Genomic DNA, 22,400 nt, shown 5'->3' with positions numbered 1-22,400 from the left:
GAAAAATATAATTTTTGTACAATTTTTTGAATCTACTGAGTGGTAAGCTCATTTTTCATCGATACTGAAAACTTTTGCCCAAACCTCAGAATTTTGGGATCAAAAATTAATATAAAAAAAAACAGTTTCAATTTATTTTTTATCTGATTTCTTGCTGACTACTGAGGCTTCTGGCCAATTGATGACAAGCCAAGTTACAATGCTGATTAAACTCATCAGGGCAGAACAATTAAACTTCACACATTAAACTTAATTGCATCCAATTGCGTTGTTTAGACAAAAAGTGATGTACACAGAAATTTTTTATCAGCCAGAATGATTATAAAGTTTTTTAATTTGCCAAATTTTAATTCTCAGTTATACCCTAATAAAGGCCAATGTTGACTCAAATCCGGCAGCAAAACTTCATAAAACTGCAGCGTCATCTTTTTGAACAATTTGTACCAAAGCGAGTAACATCATTAGTACAAAAATCATGTGACTATATCTTTTTAATCTCGAAAAAGATTTCAGTTTGCTTTTAACTGTACGAACTGGTATGTTTTGTACGGGGGGGCTTAAGTATTTTACCAGACCGACCTTTTAGCAGACCACAATAATTCAATTAAGGTAAGTTTAAATTAGTAGACGATTCAAAAAGAGAGCGGAAAAAGCAAGCAAAACTTCTCTGAGAAATCGTTAAATCATTGTCTTTACCCAAATTAAACGGCGATTTGTCAATCAATTTTATTATCGATCGAAATTGATAAAAAATCCAGGTTATAGCTTTTTTTGGAGAAAAATCGGTCTGGTAAAGAGGCCCGGTCATCATTATGCAGTAATAACGCATTACAAAGCCAAGTAGTTGCTGTGCAGAAAATCTGCCAAAAGTGGATGTCACTATGAGGCTATAATTTAGGTTAGCTCAGGAAAGATTTGTTAAAACTTAGAACAGCTAAAAAAATATCTTACGCAGAGAACTTTGCGTTAGTTAAACCGTTTTAAATAGCCCCAAAATAAATAAGAACACAGGCGTGCAATGAGTTCCACGACAGAGATTATCCAAGAATCCCCAATAATGATTGAAGATTCCGCATTTGACGCGGAATCGAATAAGAAACAAAACTGCTCGTATCAAGGCAAAGCCCTGAATGTTCCGACTGCCTTTTAAGGTTTATGGAGCAGTAATAACATTAAAAAATTAAAGGTAAAAAAAATGAAACTTTTTTTTTAATTTGATTTTTTTTTTAATGAAAACCATCCCTCCACACGCCATATAACGTACAAAATGATAAGTTTTGCTCCTTGTAACAAATCAGTTATGGCAAATAAGCTTCTTTCAACCAATTTGGAACGATTTCTAAGACGGACAAAATCTCCGCTTACGCGTTATAAGCGCGAAATATTTCGCGAGTTAATTGTCCCAAATTGGCCAAAAATGGCAATCTTTAAACCCCCATAACTTTACAAAAAATGATCATGGATAAAATATCTTTTCAAATTTGAGCTCAGGACAACAATATCTTTCAAATGATAAGAAAAGGTTGTCAAAAAAGGCATAGTTAAAAAGTTGAAATTTGTCTGGAAAAAAAAACACCCCGAGCAGAAATTTTCTTTTACATTCGTATCGAAAGTCGGAACAATAAACTCATCTTTTAATTGCTTTTTACCTATTTGATGTGGTCTTATAACCCTTGAGTACTGCTACAAAGTTGGAGTGTGAAGCGAATTATAGACGGTACCCAAGCTACTGAAATTGTTTTCTTATAGGGTTTCAATTTTATTGTTCCGATCATTTGAAAAATGGGGAGGAACTTTGTTTTGTATTCGGGTGTGTCCTAAATTTTGATTTTTTTTTGTTTTCCACGCAAAGTCAGTTACCACAAAAACAATCATCGGAGATAGTTCAGTGATATATCATATTAAAGCTCTTCCAGTCGTGATTCGAATGACATTAAAAAGGACATTTGAGAATTTTTGATTTTTCGTCTTAGACCGAGCAGCGATTAAAATTAGTTTTTGGAATTTTTATTACAATTTTGAATTAAAAACTTCAAAAAATTTCTGCAAAATTTTTTTCTAAAAATTTGTACAATTTTTTTGTTTTTCTAGTCATTTTTGTTCAAAATTTGTTGCCCTGTTTGTCTAATTGGTTTAATTGGTTTTCCCGGGAAAGTTATCAGCATTATAACGTTATACTTATAGCATTTCTACCAATTTAATGCTCAACGCATTGATATTCAGAGAAAAGTCTGAATTTTAAGTCATTTGTCCATTGCCATTTGTCCAGAATTTTCTGGTTTTTCCGTGCTCATTCAAAATTCAAACAATTTAGAAAAAACCTGGCCCAAAACTCTGACCTACATTATCCATACGTTTCTAAGTTTTAAATTTTTTTGTTTTTCTAGTCATTTTTGTTCAAAATTTGTTGCCCTGTTTGTCTAATTGGTTTAATTGGTTTTCCCGGGAAAGTTATCAGCATTATAACGTTATACTTATAGCATTTCTACCAATTTAATGCTCAACGCATTGATATTCAGAGAAAAGTCTGAATTTTAAGTCATTTGTCCATTGCCATTTGTCCAGAATTTTCTGGTTTTTCCGTGCTCATTCAAAATTCAAACAATTTAGAAAAAACCTGGCCCAAAACTCTGACCTACATTATCCATACGTTTCTAAGTTTTAATGCGTTGGACATTAAATTTGGTAATCACTATAACCTTGAAAGTATGAGTTGTGTAATGATTATGACCAGGTGATAAAATAACTATACTAAAAGTCCAAGTTTGTTACGGATCGTTGAATTAATAAAGTGACAATGGTAAGCTTATTAATACGTACTCTGATCACAACTGGTTTGTGGAGTTGCTAAACAAGTCAAGTAAAAATAATATCTAAACAAATATAAGTCAAAACTTGGATCTCTATTGCAAGAGGCGAAATCGTGCCTGATGAATAATTTGCTTATTTTCAATTAGTTTTCTGTTATTTCGGATGGATATTTTTCATTGGTACCCTAGGGTACCCTGGGGAAAATTTTTTAAAAAATGCAAAATCTTTGACGCTATGAATTCATTGCAATTATTTGATCGGAGTTTTCTTCATTTATTTTTGTTCAATACATATTTTTTTCGATGAAAAAATGTTCGCTTTTTTTCTAATGGGCAATTTTTTTGAGGTTTCATTCTAAAAGCAAAAAGTGTCAACGAAGTCTGACCTAACATTATCCGTTTTTTTTTCATCACATTAAAATCCATCAAAGTCAGTTTTTACGTTTTGAGAGGTACTGATGACGCAATTAACCCGCAAGCTCCTTGCGAGAATGCAAAAATCGGCATCTTGAATAGGAATTTTACGAAATTTCCTCATATTAAATTCTGCCTTTAAACTTAAACATTGTAAGCATCGTCAATTAGAAGAAAACGAAAACAGTTATTTTCAGCAAGGGTGGCTTTGAGGGGAGGCGGGGGTGGGGGCGGACGTATTGTTCTCAGTGATTCGATCCCCTCGCCAACCAAAGGGCGCACAGTTTTTGGTCGAACTAGGGTCTTTATAGTGTACTATAGTCACGAATTTTTATAAGTATCCTTCTTCTGACGAATTTAGGAGATGCTCAAAAATATAAGTCTATTTTTGGCTGAATAAATCACCCAATCAAATAAGAAACTAATTGCGGATGGAAAAAGTATTCTTATTATGATTATTACGATTGTTATTATCATTAAATAGTGTTTCGGCTAATTGTACCTTTAGGACAGTGAAACTGGTGAGATGTGTGGATTTGCAGACAGTGCTGTTCTGGAACACTTCAGTGACCAGTCCAACTGTCTCCCACTTGCGATCTGAAAAAAAGCCGAGTAACTTCACTTTGCAAACTAAAAATGCTCCCAAAAAGCTTTCTTGGTAAAATTTTTGATATCGGAAGGTGCTGAGTTTTCAAAAGTGTTTTTCAATCTAATGCTTCTGTACATTATTAAATCAATTTTTTAGAATCAATTTTTTAGAATCAATTTTTTAAAAACGTATTGGCCAAAATCTGTTTTCAGAATTTTTAATAGATCGTTTTGACCACTGGCTTACAATTTTACGCAAGGCCTCTGACAAACCAGGTCAGTTTTGGGGAGAAGTGGTGAAGTGGCTAAAGTCTCCGCTTCTGAATCGAAAGGCCGGTTTTATGTGCTACTATGGCTAAACGTTTGATGTTATGATGAGTAAGGTATAAAGGACAAATCTGTTCACAATTGTTACCTTGTTAACCATGCCAAAATTCATTGTATTATGACAAGTCTACAGTAGTTTTTTTTTTCAAAACTGAAACTGAAATGTGGGGAAAAGAGCCCCATTTTCTCAAAATTCTGAAGAAAACTGTGAATGTTTAGTTTTTAGAGGATGAATAATAGTTATTACTTACTGCTTGGCTGCCAGAACGCGCAATGGTATATGAATTTCTGAAATACAAATAACAATTTTAGAACACTTTTGTTGGACTGATTTTAAAAACTTTCGTATGACTAAAAACAGGTCTCAAATTGAAATTAAAAAAAAAAACAAAAGTAGGCCTCAATTGTAAAACGGAAAAAAGAAACTACCTGTAAAAATGAAGAAATAAATTCAAAGGTATGATTAAAAAACAAGAGTCAACCTACGTGCTGACTTAATTCAATTTGTCTCAGCGTCTGTCAATAGACAAGCCACGAAGAAAAACTCTTGCTCGGTTTCTTTGCTTATTCCTTCAAAACCAAATATATAATTTTTCTAATGTTGCACAACTTCTTTTTTTCCATAAAAATGGCTATGTGTTTTGATTATAGCATTGTTTTTGAAGTCAGATTAAAAAAGCAATTAAAAAGCAATTAACTTTGTAATATATACTTTTTACCTCGATCATGTTTACAGCGTTCTGTGCTCACAATCATTGAAAAACTCAATCGTTCGCAGTATAACATTACTATATTGGTGAATTTTTTCTTCGGTAACAGTTTTTTCCCAACGATAAGATAGGGCAAAACAAAAAGAAATCAATTTAACCAATTCTCAGTGCAAAATCAGCCATTTGAGAAACTACAAAAATCAGGGATTAGACCTACTCACCGACCAAACCTAAATTTTTTTCCAAAGGCGTTGATTTGCGCTAAAATATACTAATTTTGAAGGGAAGTGCACGCCGAGAAAACTCATTTTTTTGGTCAAGTTTTCCAAAAAATGCCTAAAAACATTGTTTTTTGGGATGTTTTTTTTCCAAAAACTTGTCTGCGGCGCAGAAAAATTTGTCAAAATAGATTTTTTTATAGTGCTTCGAGAGTGCTCGGAAAATTAATTCGGTCGATCTAAAAAACTGTTAACTGAAAATTAATTCGGTCGATCTAAAAAAATTAATGTGTAAATTAAAAACATTATGTTCTTTGGAGCATCAAAATGCAACAGAGAGAGCTGTTTAATATTATCACATTAGAATTTACCAGTTTCATAAAGTTGGAAAATTAACAATTAATCTGCAAACCAAAACGGAAAAATATACGACAATAATTAATGCATTTTGTTTGATACTTAATAATTCAAATAATGAAGTTTTGACAGATCTGAATTTTATTCCAATTCTTGATTTTTTTGCGTTCAAGTGAATTTTTAGTTGCGGAAACTATTTTTTTTGCGAAGTACTGAAAACGTTCGAGCATTGAAAAAGTTCGTCTTAAAACCAAAATATTTCGAAACATTCACCAATCACAATTTCTTAATTTAAAAAACATCTCTAAATGTTTGATAAAATGTGTATACTGGCTGGTTAGAAACTGATTGTAAAGGTTTGCAGAAGTTAGCTTATTGCAACTAATTTGGACAGAAATGTATTTGACATTGCTTCAACAAGGAAGTTATATACACCAAAAATCATTTTTTGTAGAATCAAGAAAATTGATGTTCATCCGTTCTAGACGTCGTTCGCTCCAGAATGACACTTTTGTTCCTTAATTGAAGCATAAAAACAAAAATATGTCTCCATAAAATATTGTTTATCTAAAAAACTATGTTTATCTAAAAACCATAAATTGCTTGAAACGGCGTGGTTCCCGGCTTTTAATATATCAAAAAATGGCATATGTCTGGCGAGGGGTGAGGAAGGGGAGGACCCTTTCTCCTCAATGGCTTGGCCAACTGCTTAATCACAAGGTCCCCCTTTAAAAAAATTTTAAGCCATATTTGTATGGTCAACCAAACTTTAAAATTTTAAGACACACTTGCCAACAATTACAACTCTCCTTAATTGGAAGCACGCCTTAAAAAACGCTCTTTTTGGTGAAAACATTTCAAGAGGAGCCTAAAAAGGGCAAAAAATGAATCCCAATGGGGTATATCAATCATTGGTGTTTTTTTTGTTTCCTTGCATAAAGTCAGAGTGATAACAAAGCAATTTGTTCACAAAAAAATTTTGCATTTGATTGAAAAAGCTAAATTTCAACATTTTTTTATGATAGGACAATTGCCTGGGTTGACCTCCATAGACCGAAAATGCTAATCATACAATTCCATTAAGTAAGTCTATGAAAAAACAAATTTTGCTAAAATGAAGTCATCTTTTTTCTTGTTGTGGCATATTAGTCGTTTTTATCATCATAAAATAACAAATAAAATTTTTTCAAAAGTACCCCTCATTTTTTTTTGATGGCGAAAAGAATTTTGAACTTTAAAAAAATGTTTTAAAAAAGCATGCAAAAATTAACTTTTTGTGTGCATAACGTAGTCCTGGATACACAAAAGTTGAGTTTTTTTCGGTTTCTCTTGATAGCTTTTTTCTAAAACATTTAAAACACCTATTTATTTTCTATGGCAAACTTTTTTTGCCTTGATCATTAATTTAAAACTCAAGTTTAAAAAAATCATAGTTGAAAACTTCGGTCAAAAATTCAATCAATTTTCTTTCTTTATGTCAATTGTGTAAGACAAATCTAGGATATATCAGGCAATTTCCGAAACATTAAAGTTGCAAGATGGTCAAACTTGTTGTGACTCTACTTTTAAGTAACCAAGGTCTCTGCCACTTGTGTTGTTACGAACAACACCCAAAAACACCACCGTTCTGAGAGATTAAGTTTTTACGAAAAATCAAGTTTTTTAATTTACCGAAAAATGCTAGTCATACAATTTCCATATACAAAAAATCAATAATCATAGACATTCCATGCAGTTTTCTGTGCCTATGGAATTGCTTGAAAAGTGTATGACTAGCATTTTTCTTATAAAAAATTACGATTAGAATTTTCGGTCAACCCGGGTGACTATTCTTTGCTTTTGAAATAATTTGATGTAAAAATAAACAGCAAACAAACCGCCGTGCCTTAACGAGTGTTGTATTCAAAATGGAATGTTTCACAGAGCTAGGTAATGAGCCCTGATTAAATAGGTTTGCGACAGATTGCCGCTTCTCAATTCGCGATGAATTATCTCTTGCTATGACGTGTGATCTGCGACGATTTGTGACCATTTTCTCTGTCTCTAAGTTGAGATATGATCTGAACCACTTCTTCAGATCGGTTCACGAATGTTTTGATCAAACTTTTGCAATCATGGAGTTTATCACTTGCAAATTCTTGCATTACAACAATTGCAAATAAAACTTTTCTCCCAAAGTTCTCACAAAAAAACTGATGAACAAATCATGCAGAAATTTTTGATAAAAAAAAACTAAAAAATAATCCTAAAAAGTAATCTTTTTATTGTTTTGGTAGATTTATTTTAGAAAACTTTAGGCAGCAACACGTTGGCTAGCTCGGCTAAAAAATTTAAACTTGTTGTAATGGTTTCTGAAAATTGGTATGACAATTTAATTATGCCCAACTTACGTCTTCGTAAGGAACTTGGAAACTGATCTGGATACTTTCACTGCTGGCTGCCTCAATATTCCGCCCTTTGATGTTCACATTTAATATTCTAGTTGTCTTGGGAGAGTTCTCAGTTTCTGGGACAGGTTGTCCGAATGAAGAGATTCGCTGTGAGAGAAAGAGAGAGTTTTGGTTGAAGAGGATTATTTGGATTCTGTGTTTCTGGTTGGCCTCTTTGCTGGCAAATAGTTTGGAATGTAGTTTGAGATCGAACTCCGGCTGAAAAAAAAACAATTGCAGATTGTTTTTATCAAATTAGATGTTTGAAATTAGGACGCTCTGATTATTGGCTCTTTTTTTCAAACTTCCTCATAAAAACTGGAAAAGTTAGAAAAAAAACGAAAAAAAAAATCCCAAAGAAAAATTATAGAAAAAATGTTGTATCCAGTATAGTTATTGACAAATGGCTGTTAACATTTTTGTCCTTTTTTATGCCGTTTTTATTCAATTGAGTCTCACTTAAAAAAGAGAGATAAAAGTATTTAAATAACCTGTGCAAAAGTGAACTGTGGATTTCTCTGACTCTCCTTGTAGAGCGTAGTGTGTGTGACCCATATTACCCTGATGTTCTTGTTGTCTATTATGACTGGATTGGGCAGATCGGCCACTATGAAAGAGTCCATGAACATGTCCAGGTCAGAGAGCAACCTAAGGAAAATATCAGAAATAGACTAAATAAAGAAATAGACATTGAATAATAGACTAAATAATTTAAGAGCTTATATTTGTGCTTAAGTGACGGCGCATTTTTGAAGCAAATTAAAGTAATAGAAAACAATTCATTGAAACGTCCATAAATATTTAAGCCCTGATAATTAAAGAAAAATGTTTGAAAATGACGACTAGAAAAGTCCAACTTGCTTGCAAACTTGTTTTTGAAAAAACTGCAACAGACGATCTTTTACTCAATTTGCTCTTTAACAAAATTTCCGAGTTTATTGTTAGTTATTGCATGCTACGAGCCAAAATTTCAAAAGGAGAAGAGGCACAGAAAAATTCTGCAAGCAGCACAGAAAAAAGACCACATCTCTGCAAGACCACATTTGTAAAAAAAAATGTTTAAAATGTTTTTTTTTCATGAATTTGTTACCTTTATTTGTGTGGGTGTAAAGAAAAGAAATGAAAACATACAACTTCAGTAAATGAGTCATTATTCATAAACGACTGCAGTTCTCCTCAAAAAACGAAGAACAATCCAAAAAAAAAAACAGACAAAAAATCTAATTATTTTTTGAAACTTTTTACTGTTCTTTTTCTCTGGGCATCAGAACTTAAAAAAATTTCTTTTTTTTTCCAAACTTGCATTTTCTGAACCCCTGCGTAATGTAATTAGAAAGAAAAGAAAAACCTAAAGTTAACTGATTTAATCATTAATCATAATCAGTTGCAGCTTTCTCCAAAAAAAAACAGACGTTGTTTAAGAACTAAAGTATGAGTGATATTTCTCATGAGTGAAAATTTTTACCGTTAAGTTTTTTCTGGGAATCCAAACTACTTTTTTCGACAAGTTTAAGCCCTTTTAGCATGAGGTGTACAGAGAGGAAGAAAAATAATAAAGTTTTAAGAATAATCATTAATTATAATCAACTACAGTTATCTTCAAAATGTAAAGAAAAAACCAAGAAAATTGACAAAACGATTTGTAATTTTTTGCGCAAATTTTCTTTCAAATTTTTTTGAAAACAAAAAACTAAGTGAATCAAGCTCCAAAAACCATTTTTCCTAGAGTAAAAGCAAAAAATTAATTGACTTTCTCTAATTCTTCTCGTTCGCATACCTGCTTGCTCAAGCTTAGACTAAGTAGGCAAAAGTTCAAACTAGATCTTCTTGACCCTAAATTATTACTTTTCAATTTCAAGAAAAGTTAATCGGTACTAAAAGGGCGTTAATATGATGGAAAAATTACAACACCCCCGAGGACTAGGTTTTTTCTCACGGTCAATGATCGGAACATAAACATCAAGAGCATTCAGTTACTGCAGCACAAAAAATCGTACAATGTGGATGATCAAAAAATATGGTGTATAAAAAGTTGAAAAAAAAATGCTATAATTCTTGTTCAAGTTTTCGACTTTTTTAAATTTCGTGAGATTAGGTGGGGTCAAAAATTGATTAATGGTACTGCAGTTTGTAAAACGCTATTATCTTGTAGACTGCAAAAAAGAAAACATGTGTGATAAGGTTTTATGAAGCCAGTAGCAAACAAATTAAATATGAAGAGAAATTTTTTTAAAATGTTTTTTATGTTTTTAAATTAAATAACGCTCAATGCTACAACCTTTTAAGTATACAAATGAGATACATTTTAAAGCATTCAAAAATACTTTTGAAATAAAATAACCATCGCAATTTAATATATTCAAAATTGACAGCTATTTGAAACCGCGCTTGAAGTTTAAACTGTTGGCAATGCTAACAGTCTGATGGTTGGGTCGTAAACCCTTCTTTTTTGTTTCAGTTTTCAAAAATCAAAACCCGTCGAAAATGCAAAATTCAACGCAAGTCAAAAAGTGACTGGAAAAACATCGCGTGTTGGACAAGTAATGAAGAAACAACTACAAAAATCTTCAAATTACCAAGTTTTTTAAATTAGTGTCGTTGCTTGCGTTGGTGTAATGATATTAATTTATATAAATTTTTAGCTTAGCAGAAAAACATTCTTCTCGTTTTATCATTTTAGCAGTCAATTATTCTGTATAGCACATATGTTCAGATTAGTTTTTTTTCTTTTCTTGAATTGTTTTGCTGTGAGATCTTCAATATGCTGTATTACTCGACCCCTTGATATTTCTATCACATTTTAGTACGTGACCTCTTAGTACGCGTGAAATGGTAAAGGAAGCGTTCATAACTATTTATCGCTCAGTAACATCAATTTTTTAAAAACTGATGGCCAGTTTTCATATAGTGAATGTTAATTGCTCGAAGTTAGTTTAGAAGTCAAAGTTTAAAGCCGGTTTATCTCAATACAATCATTTCATTCTTTTTATTTTTCTAGTACCGGTTTTTGTGAGAAGCGGAACATCAAAACTTGCATTTTGTGATCAAAAAAGTAAGAAGAGCATTAAAAACTACCAAAATGTATACAAATCGCATACAAATAAAAAAAAACGAGGATAGCTGGCTACTGTGCAAGTAGCACATAATGTTCCCACCATAGCATAAAAGTTTTTAATATAGCATCAAAGTTTTTTTATTCAAATTAGTGTAGTTTTTTTCTACGCGGTGTGATAAAAGGATCTGAACGAAAAATTGGAACTAAAAAATATTTGACAGTCATACTAAAAGGGGCCAATTGGACAACAATTTTGAATAAAAATGATTACGAAAACAAAAAATCTAGAAATACAAAGCAAAAAAAAATTATTTTTTATTTGCTGAGGTTTTCATTTCCTGAATGGCGCTAAAAACTGTTTGTTTGAGTTAAATTAAATTTTCATGGCCTACTTTAAGCAAAAACAAGCTATTGCTCGAATTCAGACTAAAACTCAAAATTTTTAAACCTGTTTTTTTTCGATACTGAGGCAACCTTTAGAAAAATTGTATATTCATTCGAATCACGACTGAAAGTACTTTGATAGAATATTTCACTCGACCCATTCCCATTATTTTTGTGGTACCTAAAATTGAGTGGAAAACAAAAAGAAAAATAAAAAAATTAAAACACACCCGAATACAAAGTTCCTCACCATTTTTAAAATAGTCGAAACAGTAAATGATTCAATTGAGGAATCACATAATTCAGATAAAAGTTTTCAAATAAAAAGTTTTTCACTGATCCAATAAAGCAAAATACGGGCAATGATAAGGATAAAAAACATTACTGAACGTTTAAAAACTGACTTTTTTGTCGGAGGTGCAGCAAACGAAACAAAAAAAACTTTAAAAAAAGTATTTCATTTTGACTCTCACTTTATGTTTGGACTAAAACTAACTTAAAACATGTAAAAGTTTCAGCGGAGCAGAAAAGCTTTCTTCTGGTTTTAGCACCTGAGTAGTAAATTGTTCAGCATGGCAAATATGCTCAGATCAATTGTTTTGGCATCAAGAAAAATTCTGATTTTTTTTTTAAAAAAGGGCTTCAATATGCTTTATCACTCGACCTCTTAGTACGAGTATTTTTTTTGACAAAACACACCCTTTGCCATTGTTCCATTCCATAACCGGGAGTAGCTGGAAGCTGGGGCAGAAACAGGTCAATAAACTACATTCGAAAGAAGGGGAATAAATTTTTCAAACAACCTCTCAGTGCTTCGGAATTACATTTGATGTTTGCAGTGTGCGATGATTGATGTCTATTAGATATATACTGTTTCATTTTTGACCTATATAGGCATTGATGTTTTTGATTTTGGAGAAAAAATTTATGTGGAATTTTGCTAGGTACTCCGAAGAATTGAAATAAAAAATTTTCCAGAAATTTTTTCGCGCAGAGGAAACTTTTTTAATTTGACTTTTTTAACTTTATTCATATCTTGTCCTTGACTATCATAGCAGGAATTAATTTATTTTACCTGCTAATGGCACCATATCTGACTTCTGCTTCAAAACTGATCTGACTTGGGATGTCCAACAGTCTGTCAATCACTTGGAAGAACTTTTTCGCCATCTAAACAAAAATCAATCTTTATTAGGTATATGGAGAATTGCTAGTGATTGAGTAAAATAAGTAACAAATTACTTTATTTGCATTTTTTATGATATTTTCCCGCTCGTGTTATTTTAAATGTTTATTTTTTTGAAAAAAGACAAAAAAGAGCCTTTTTTTCGCGAAAAACGTAGCTCAATTTTTTTAAAAATCAGATTGCAATTTAAATTTAAAGTATCGATTGCCAATTTAGATTTAAAGTATCGATTGCCAATTTAGATTTAAAGTATCGATAGAAGTTATAGCTATTTCTAGTAGAATTTTCTTTTTAGCAAACAAAAAAAAAATTTCAACCTGTCTCGTTTTGTTTTATTAAACCGATGTATAAAACTAGGATAAAACAATAAACAATATTGGAACTAACAGTGAGTGATCTGAATACATAAGTGGTGGCTAGGTTCCTCAGCACAGTGCCTGCATACTCTATGGACTCGGGTGAGTGTTCCCAGGGATCTGCCTCCATCATCAACACCAGCACTGAGTCCAGAACTGCCTCCGCCTCTTGGTCACTCTGAGGCTCCTAATCGTTAAAATTACCATTTAAAAAATTACTTCAAAATTCTGGAAAAACATTAAATAACCTTCATATTTTTCGGTTTCAGTCTCTTTGCGTGTTTAAGTTTCTGGTGCCTAAAATAAGCTTTTAAAAACTGACTTTAAACTTCTTTAGAAACCTTTATAAAAAAACCAAAAACTTTCTCAGTTTTAGTTTCTTTGACTTCTTGGGGCGATTTATGGTTAAACATAACACATAAAAAATTCAAGAAAAAGGTAATACAGATTGAATTTATTTAAAAAGTTGACTTTAAATCATTGAAAAACATTATGTAACATCAAATTTTTCCAAATTTCAGTATGTTAGCCTCTTTATGGCTTCTAAAATTTGAACAGAACAAAAATGTCATTAAGGAAAACAGCTAGAGCATCCACAATACCAATACGCTCAAAGCTTTCAGGCAATGTTGTTGTTAAGCTACTTGCCTGAGCTAAGGCCAAGTATAATTTCTTTAAAAGTTACATGAATGAATTTTACAATTTATTTTAAAACCCGCGGCAACTGTTTAATTTCAAAAAAATTTTGGCTATAGTTTTTATTCAAAATAATTAATATAGAAGCGGTACATTGATCTGATTTTGTAGTTTCAATTTTACTGGAGTTATCACCAATGAGCATACTTTCACTAATCATACTTTAGGTATACCCACTAAAAATTAATGACAATCAGAATCTCAGAGAATTTTCCCGACACTTGAAAACTTATTCAAGTCCTTTTTAGCCTTCAGTTCACAACTAATTTTACTGCAGTTGAAACCATTTCATACTTCACTGGGGTACTTTAACACACCTAAATCGTAGTCAAATTAAATTCTTCGCTGAGATTTGATTAAAACAAAGAAAAAAATATAGAAAAAATATGGGCAAACTAAGAAAACTTTGGTCTATAGACAAAAAATTAGAGTTTGATAACTATTTCTGTGAGAAGTTATTGAACAATTTCAGGTGCACTAAGCTCTCGATTTTTGCAAAATTTTGTAGTTTACGCGGAATAAAACTCAGGAAGCAATACAAAGAGTTACCACTAAACCAACGAGCAGTAATTTTTTCATGAAAAAATATCAAAAAACGGAAATTAATTATTCTGAACATCATAACATTTTGATCACAGGATTCCAAAAAAAAAATTTATTTTTGCTTTTGCTGGAGGTTGATTTGCTTTTGCTGGAGGTTGATAACCCACTGCGCTACGTGCACCGCTGGTAAAAACTGACATGAACTTGAATCAAGTTAGAAACCTAGGTAAAAATATGATTCAATCATGTCTCGGCTTCACTTCGACCTTGTGTCGACGGGGTTTCACATCATAGTTATCTCGACTATTACTTAAACTGAAACTATGCACTTTGACATTTAAAACCAAATTGTTATATTTCTTATATGTACTCAACGCGTTAATTTATCGCCTTTTTTTCAAAAATTCAACAAGTTAAGACAAAATTTTTTGACCGGTTAACATGTCAAATTCAAGGAAACTGTCAAATAATTTAAATAAAATTTGAACTCAACAAAAATGCAGAACACTGTTTCAATGGCTAATGATAACCATCAGGCACAGACTTTTTTCATGTCTTTTTTAAGAGACAATCTTCTCAGTATTAAACTACAAAAGTTTTATCGACTACAAACCAGAGCAAGTGTCTTAGAAAAATTCTACAGTTTAAAAAAAATAAATTAACTCATCATCAAAGTTTAGTTATTTTTGATTGGGAAAAACTTATTTTAATAACACAAAAATAGCAGCAGTGTTTGACGGCAGTAAAATTTGATGTAAAAAGGTTTTTGAAACCCTCAAAACGATTTTAAAAATTTTCATTATAATACCAAACAGGACCTGTATTATTTTTTGAAACAATCCAAATTGCGTGAAAAAGACATTACAATTGAGTTCCTATATAAATATTTTTCGGTACCTCAAAGTTAAATAAAAACAGATTACATAACTGTTTTTAGGTTTTCGCTAAATTTTATATTAAAAAAGCTGTTTCTTTTACATAGAAAGAACAGGTCTGCTGAAAGATTAAGGAACCCCCATAAGTAATAGTTCAAACTTTCGAAATTAGTTTGGCACATTTAAAGTTTGGCACTGTTGTACTGCTTTTCCTCTTTTTTTTCTGGGTTTTGGTAGTGCTGTTCCGTTATGGAAAAGCTCGATAGACTTTCAAAAATTTTTCTTTTCGCAATTTTTGGCTCAGTTTGTTTGTAGAGGTACAAAGATATTTGAAAAAAAGCTAATATTGACGACACTAAAAGCACGTTTTTTATGATTTTTTTGTCTGAATCCTGAAAATGGCGAAAAACTTTGTTATAAAACCGAATTTGATCTCAGTGATTTTTCCATGTCACAATTATGATGCCATCGTAGCGGCAAGAAAAAAAATTAACAGTACTATACTATGCCGTGGCTTGTAGCCACTGTACAAAAATGTTCGTTCAATAATAACGTTTTCGAGAAGAGAAAAATCCATAGAGTTTAAAATTTTAAATATAAAAAAGTCTTCATTGTGAAAATTGAACTGAATCAACAAAGTGTTCATATCCGATGAAGTGTGAATTGGCCGTTTTTATCTGTTGGTATCAAAGAAACAGATCTCCTGAAATCTTTTGGAAACATCTATTTAAAACTTTAAAATTTCGCAAATTTCCTCTGACCAGTTTGCTATCGTTTCCGTAACTTTCGTTGACATGTATCCATAAAGTGAGATTTTGATAATGTTTCGAGATTTTCTCTTCTCGCTATCGTTTTTGGATCAAATTCCAAAACAGACAATTTTTTATTCGAGTGTTACCTCTAACTGTTTTTTAAAAAACGGACCAGTTTTCACAATTTTTTATATTAATGAGTAAAGCTGTCCTATCCTTCAAGGTCTGTGCAATTTTAATGGGCTTTAATTCGCGTTTTATTTCTCTTGTTTAGACTGGTTGGTAAAAATTGTCGACCTAGAGGTATTTTAAAATTTTCTAAACCTTCAATGAGAAACAGTCGGTTCTAAACTGCTCTTTTTGCTTGCCACGAGTTTAAAACATCGCGAACTTATTCAATGGCGAATCTCAATACTTTATTCGATGAAATAAAAGATATGTAAATATGTAAATATTGATCCTAAATTGAAAGGCCTATTACAAGGGCTAATTGAGAATGTAAATGCTAAGGATGATATCATTGTTGGATTGCAAAATTGAGTGCATTTTCAAGAGAATAAAGTTAATGAAATGGAAAGATATAGTTCAAAAGATTGTGTTATTTTGCAATATTTACCTTTACGTTTCGGAAATTTTACCCAAGATGTCCTTGCCTTTTTTAACGAAGTTATGGGCGTGGAGGTGAACAGCAACGACCTCAAGGCATGCCATTCCCTCGGCCCTGTGAGTCAAAACCAAAAATGTGTGGTTATAGTGAAATTTGTCTACTTTGATATAAAGAACAGAATTTATGGCAAAAAAAAATTATTGAAAAAATTTTTGCACCCTGTAAATATGCAACCAGTGTATATAACAGAGAAACTAACTCAGCGCAATTCAGAGCTTCTTGATTATTCTCGGGGTTTGGGAATGTACACAGTTACATATAATTGTGCTCCACAAGTTTACGTTTCGAAAACAGATGGTGGATTTCAAAGGCACAACTTAGTTGATATTAAGGATGCTGATCAAATTTTCAACAACAAGAACCCAATGATGGCAAGAAGGGCAAATAATGCTAGAAAACAAAATCCTCGTGTGGTACAAAATAATCAAAACAACTTTTTTCGCCCTCCTATTGTTTCAGTGAGGAAACGTGACAGAGAAAGAACCCCGATTAATGTGGAAAGAAATCATCTGATTGATGAATTATACAGTAGGGTATCGGATCCCGTCAAATTGGTGCGATTTGTGGAATCACTTCAAAGAGATTCTCCACAGTCGAAGTTCATCAACAACGGAAATAATAATCATGAAAATGATTCTGATTAGTGGCAAAAGCATTTCAACTCTATTTACAGTTTTTTGCCGTAAATTTCTTTTATTTCATTTAAAAAAAAAAACTTTTTGCGAGATATGACAACAACATAAACAGCTTTTCTTCTAAATGTTCAATCCATAAGAGCCCATCATGACCAATTATCAGTTTTACTTGAATCCTTTGATAACAAGCCTGAAATAATCGAGCTGACTGAAACATGGCTCTCAGACAATGATCCTATTGGCATATATAACTTAGAAGGTTATGACAAAATTGTCTGTGCAAACCGCGTAAACGCTAGAGGTGGGGGCGTTGCAGCTTTCCTTAAAACTGGCCTTAACTATTATTATTTTAAATTACCAGTCAGTTTGGAGCACATAGTTATCAAAATGTGTTTTGTCGATCACAGTCCACTAAATGTTTGCATAATATATCGTCCACCAAATCTCAAACGGGAACTTTTTTGAGTTTCTTTGAAGATTTATTGCTTGAAATGAAAGCAGTAAACGGTGAAATTTTGCTAATGGGTGATTTAAATATCAATATTATAGGTAGCCAGCGCAACGTTATTGACTACAAAAATCTTCTGCTTTCTTTTGACTTGGAAGTTCAAAATATCGAGCCAACTAGAGTAACTAAAATATCAAGTACATGCATTGACCATATAATTGCGGCGGAGGAAACTCAGGTAACAACAATAATTTGTAATATTAGTGACCATTATGGACTTATGTGTGACCTAAAAATTATTTCAGAAAAGCAAAACGTGGATTTTTATCAATCGGATTTCAACTATGATTTACTACTGAATGATGATTTTTGTTTAAAATTTTTAATTTCGCTAAAAAATTGATTGAACGAGATTAATGATGATGATCATGACCTTTACATCATTGAAATGACCCAAATCTTGATTGATGAATTTTCAAAGTATTGCTCAAAAAAAAATCCGAAAAAAGAATAAAAAAACTACTCATGGATTAATTTAGAAAATGATGAATAACCAAAATGTGTTACACAAAAAGTGGGTTCAGACACCATCCATCGAAAACAGAAATAATTTCGCCTCATGTAGGAACAATTTTATTAAGGCTATAAGGGTGAGTAAACGCCGGTACTATGATAACATGATAACGAGGAAGAAGAACTCATCAGGAATTTTTGATGCTTTTAAACATTTTTGTCGTTAAAAAAATGTGAATACTGCTTCGTTCGATGTTAATGTTTTCAATGAGCACTTTGCTACTATTGGAGAAAAACTAACAGAAAACTTAAAACGAAACGTGTATAGATCAAATTTTCCAGTTGATAAAAACACGTTCGTTATATATGATACCAATCGATATGAGATACAAGAGGAAATCAAAAACTTGAACAATAAAAAGTCCACTGGTCATGATGGGATATGTAGTAAAATGGTAAAATTTTCTGCTCCGGTGCTGGCTGACCATTTAGCACATTTTTTCAATATCTGCTTCGAAAAAGAGTGTTTTCCTAGTTTTCTCGAAATTGCAAAAATTTTACCATTGTATAAAAAATGGCGACAAATTTGAACCCGATAACTACCGTCCAATTAATTTGTTGTCTTGTATAAGTAAATTTTTTGAAAAACTAATTTTCAAGCGCATATCCAATTTTGCCGCTAAAAGCAACTTGATTGATAAGCATCAGTTTGGATTTCGAAGTAATCATTCCTGTACTCATGCCATTTTGTCCATTACTGACTTTTTTCGTGAACCAATTGATAATAAAAAATTTGATTACTCCTGCTTTATTGATTTGAAAAAAGCATTTGATACAGTTGATCGGAAAATTTTGCTTGACAAACTTTATCAATATGGGTTCAGAGGGAAAATTCACAAATTAATGACAAACTATCTTACAGGGAGAAAGCAATATGTTTATTCAAATCAATCGGTCTTGAATATGCGAGAATGTACAAAAGGTGTTCCTCATGGTTCAGTTTGGGGGCCATTTCTGTTCTTTTTATACATAAATGATATGGCGTCAGCCAGCAACGTTAAGCTAACATTATTTGCAGATGATACAACGGTAGTTGATGCTCAAAAATTTGCATCCAAAAGGAAATTCTAGATAGAATAAAATAAAATATGTAATTGGTGCAATAATGACAAACTGCTCATAAACCAAAAGAAGTGCAAAATAATGAAGTTTGGACGAGATAACTTAAATGAAGTATTTTCTTTTGGTAGTAATGTACTCGCCGAGGTTTCTGATTTTAGGTATTTTGGAATTCAAATGGACATCAGACTCATACTTGAAAGTCATATTAATAATGTTTGTGGTAAATTAGCTAAATTTAACTGTTTACTGTTCAAGGGTAGAAACTATTTCTCGAAAATTAGGCTTGTTAAATTTTATAACTGCTATGCAAAGACACTCATTTCCTACGGTTTAATTGCATTTGGTGCAACATCAAAAAGCCTATTAGAAAAAATATTTGTGATGCAAAAAAGCTTTTTTAAAACTATTTGTTTCAAGAGAAAATTTGAGCATGCCTCATATATCGTACATTCGTTTGAGATTGACACCGTTTTTGACTTATATTTCAGACAAATATTCAAAAAAAACTTTTAATCAACTTCGTGGTAAAACTCTTCTTCAAACTTTCAATTTGGAATCTCTAAAGAATCGTCGGGCTACTCAGGCCTCTGTGGCAAAAACTTTACCAAGCATGAAAACTAGAACACAAATAATGCAGCGTTCATGGAAAAATGTGTCTCTTAAATGTTATAATTTTTTGAAATCAAACGAGCTGATACCAGATAACCTAAACCAATTAACTGAGCATCAACTAAATGGGTCCTTCAAAAAATTGTTTTCATTGTTTCTTAAAGATAATGGAGATCTTCTAGATTTATTTTTTTGAATCATCAAGTCGGATATTATCTCGCAACTTCTGTCATAGGTTTTTATCAGGGTCATGCCTCGATAATCTGCATAGCTTTTTGCATGATCCTTGGTGGGTTTGATTTGTACATGCGGTTTATTGTTTACCTGTCTGTATAATATTACTCTCCTAAATAAACTATTTAATTCTAGCAAAAAAACAGCAAAAAATAGTGACAAATTAATAGTAAACACTGTGTTTTGACCAAATTTAAAATTTGAACAAAAGTCTTCATTTTGGCACTAAAATTAATTTTTTTTCGTTGCTGCTGTTCTTCGGCACTGTCACACTACCCCATCAGCATCGAAGTTTTATTTCTTAAAGTGCAATCAGCGTCAATATAAGTATTTTCCAAGTAAAATTTTGGAAATGCATTAAGGAATTTGTCTAAAACAATTGATCAATAGCGGCAGTTTGTCAAAAAAAGGCAATTCTTCAGAATGAGATGAAATCAAGATAAAACCTTGCAGGTCTCTGACACTTCAATGTCATCCGCTAAACCCTAGTTTTTCTTGCTGAGCCTTGCCAAATCAGTTTATTGTTCTAAGGGTTAAAAAAGTTAGGGCGCAGTGTCTCTTCTTCAAAAAACCTCATATGTCACTACCTCAAAAAAAACTCATATGTCATGTGTGGTAAATTTGGGTTCTAAGAAGCCAGAAAGTTTGTCTCAGAGTTGATAAAAACTCGTCTGAATGTTTTCAGTTTACAGGCTAAATGACAACAGTATACTCTCAGTGTATTTATAATGGAAGTTTTACAATTTTATAGCTCCTATTACTTTATATTAGCCGTTTTTAAACTAATTCAATCACCAGTTATTGAAAAAGTTTAAAGTTAGCAAAAAAGTAGCACAGAATTTTCCGACCGCACTGGCTACAAAAAGGGAGTTCAATTTTTGTTTTCATTTCTTCCCAAAAGCTTTAGGGAAAAAATGAAAACAAAACTTACTCTCTCTTTTTAGTCAGTGCGGTCGGAATATTCTGTGCTGCTTTCACAGAAACCGGCAGTATTTCATCTTTTTTTACTATGTTGTCGTTGTTGTTGAGTTTATCAGGCTTTTAAATGTTGCTTTTAAGTTTCCAAGAAACTGATCATGCAATTTCAAACAGCTTTCAGGAGATTTATCAGTCCGGAAATATTTCATGCACAAAGACTAGTCTAGAAGCTTGGAAAATTTTCCTAATTTTTCAACTCCGCTCTCGTGAGATTTTCAGATCCGTCCCTGTTATCAAATATTTGCACACTTCATCGCAAAATATATATTTTTTATCAAAGCGTGTTTATTTTCTGACAAAATATCATCCTGCTATGATTCAATGGGGGGATCTACAAAACTGAACGAAGTCGACTTAAATCCTGTTCATCAAAAATAGGAAAAATCAAAATTGTTCGCCTAAAAGGGCTTTGTTCTTTATTTCAAACAGGTGAAAACATACAATAAAGTACAATAAATCATCTTGTTTATTACAAAAAAAAAGAGAAAGAGATCTGGAAAATGCAAGAAAAAAGGGAAAAATTATGGAAAACAATAATAGAAAAAAGGAGTATTTGCATACAAAGAATAAAACGGCTATAAACCGCGGTTAAATTATAGCCCAGTTTCATGTGAAAAGATAAAGAAGATTTAAACCGCTTAAAATTGAATACAATTTCCACTAAGTGTCCTTTTAAATGGCGCTTCTTATATTTCAAGTCATTAAAAGGAAACAAAAAACGTCTCAGATTAAAAAACTGAAGAGTATAAGGAGGCGATGACTTCAAACTGAAAGAAAAGAAAATATTTTACGAATTTATCAAGCAAAATATTCAGACATTAATCATACCAAGAGCTGAAATAAAATACGGTTAAACATAAAATATGGCACAAGAATTACAAAGTCATAGAATTGATTAGATGTAACATTACTGAGTTATATCAGAAATGTTAACTCATTGAAAAAGGTGCAGATGTAGCCAAAACTGTAAATGCAAATTAAAAACGCAAAGCAGAGTTTCAGCAAAAAAAACATCATTCGAACTCACAGCTTCTTGTTTTGGAGAGCGCAAAGCGTAAGCAAATCGTTACCCACTGCGCCAAAATGCTTACCGGATCGCAATTATCAGTATTAGGTACATCCCACTGAGCTTCTTTTCCGTCCATGCGGTCAACTAGCATACAGTCTCTTTGGGCGAATCCCGCCCCCTTTTCTAACTGCTGTACACTGTAGAGAGACTGGCTGCCAAATGGACAGGCGGCTAAAGAGACTTGCCCCATGGCAGTCGACTTCCACTCGATAATTCCTTTGCCCTTTTCCAGTTTCTCAGTTTTGCCCAGACATTGTCCTAAAAAGCCCATTACTGGATCAGGTTTAATTCGAAAAAAACCTTAAATGAAAAAAATAATATTATATGAGCTTAAGTAATCTAAAATATGTTAATAAAAATATAATTAAATAAAATTTACAAACAAATCGATAAGTAATTTACTCAGTTACTTACAAAATACCATA

General features: G+C 32.1%; 3 protein-coding genes across 4 annotated transcripts in view; 2 read left to right on the top strand and 1 right to left on the bottom strand.

Annotated features, from left to right (window-relative positions):
* LOC134855194 (dnaJ homolog subfamily C member 10-like) overlaps positions 1–22,400 on the top strand; it is a 434,156-nt gene that overhangs the window by 258,315 nt on the left and 153,441 nt on the right. The gene's annotated exons all lie outside the window — the stretch shown is intronic.
* The window catches only part of LOC134855193 (dnaJ homolog subfamily B member 9-like), a 427,207-nt gene that overhangs the window by 258,322 nt on the left and 146,485 nt on the right, over positions 1–22,400 (top strand). The window lies entirely within an intron of this gene.
* Positions 1–22,400, bottom strand: part of LOC134855275 (uncharacterized) — a 98,865-nt gene that overhangs the window by 6,573 nt on the left and 69,892 nt on the right. Inside the window, exons 15-22 of one of the 2 annotated variants that reach the window (XM_063871754.1) lie at positions 21,998–22,233; positions 12,866–13,021; positions 12,368–12,462; positions 8,345–8,501; positions 7,815–8,072; positions 4,391–4,427; positions 3,727–3,821; positions 2,821–2,847 (exon numbers count right to left, since the gene is read on the bottom strand). In XM_063871754.1, coding sequence (XP_063727824.1) covers positions 2,821–2,847; positions 3,727–3,821; positions 4,391–4,427; positions 7,815–8,072; positions 8,345–8,501; positions 12,368–12,462; positions 12,866–13,021; positions 21,998–22,233 — 1,061 coding nt within the window. The remainder of the gene's footprint in view (positions 1–2,820; positions 2,848–3,726; positions 3,822–4,390; positions 4,428–7,814; positions 8,073–8,344; positions 8,502–12,367; positions 12,463–12,865; positions 13,022–21,997; positions 22,234–22,400) is intronic. The other variant, XM_063871755.1, reaches the window with a different exon arrangement.

The sequence above is a fragment of the Symsagittifera roscoffensis genome, chromosome 10 (genome assembly GCF_963678635.1).
Source record: "Symsagittifera roscoffensis chromosome 10, txSymRosc1.1, whole genome shotgun sequence".
NCBI lineage: Eukaryota > Metazoa > Xenacoelomorpha > Acoela > Convolutidae > Symsagittifera > Symsagittifera roscoffensis.
Note: the sequence above shows the minus strand (reverse complement) of the source record. Positions and strands in the feature narration are given on the sequence as shown.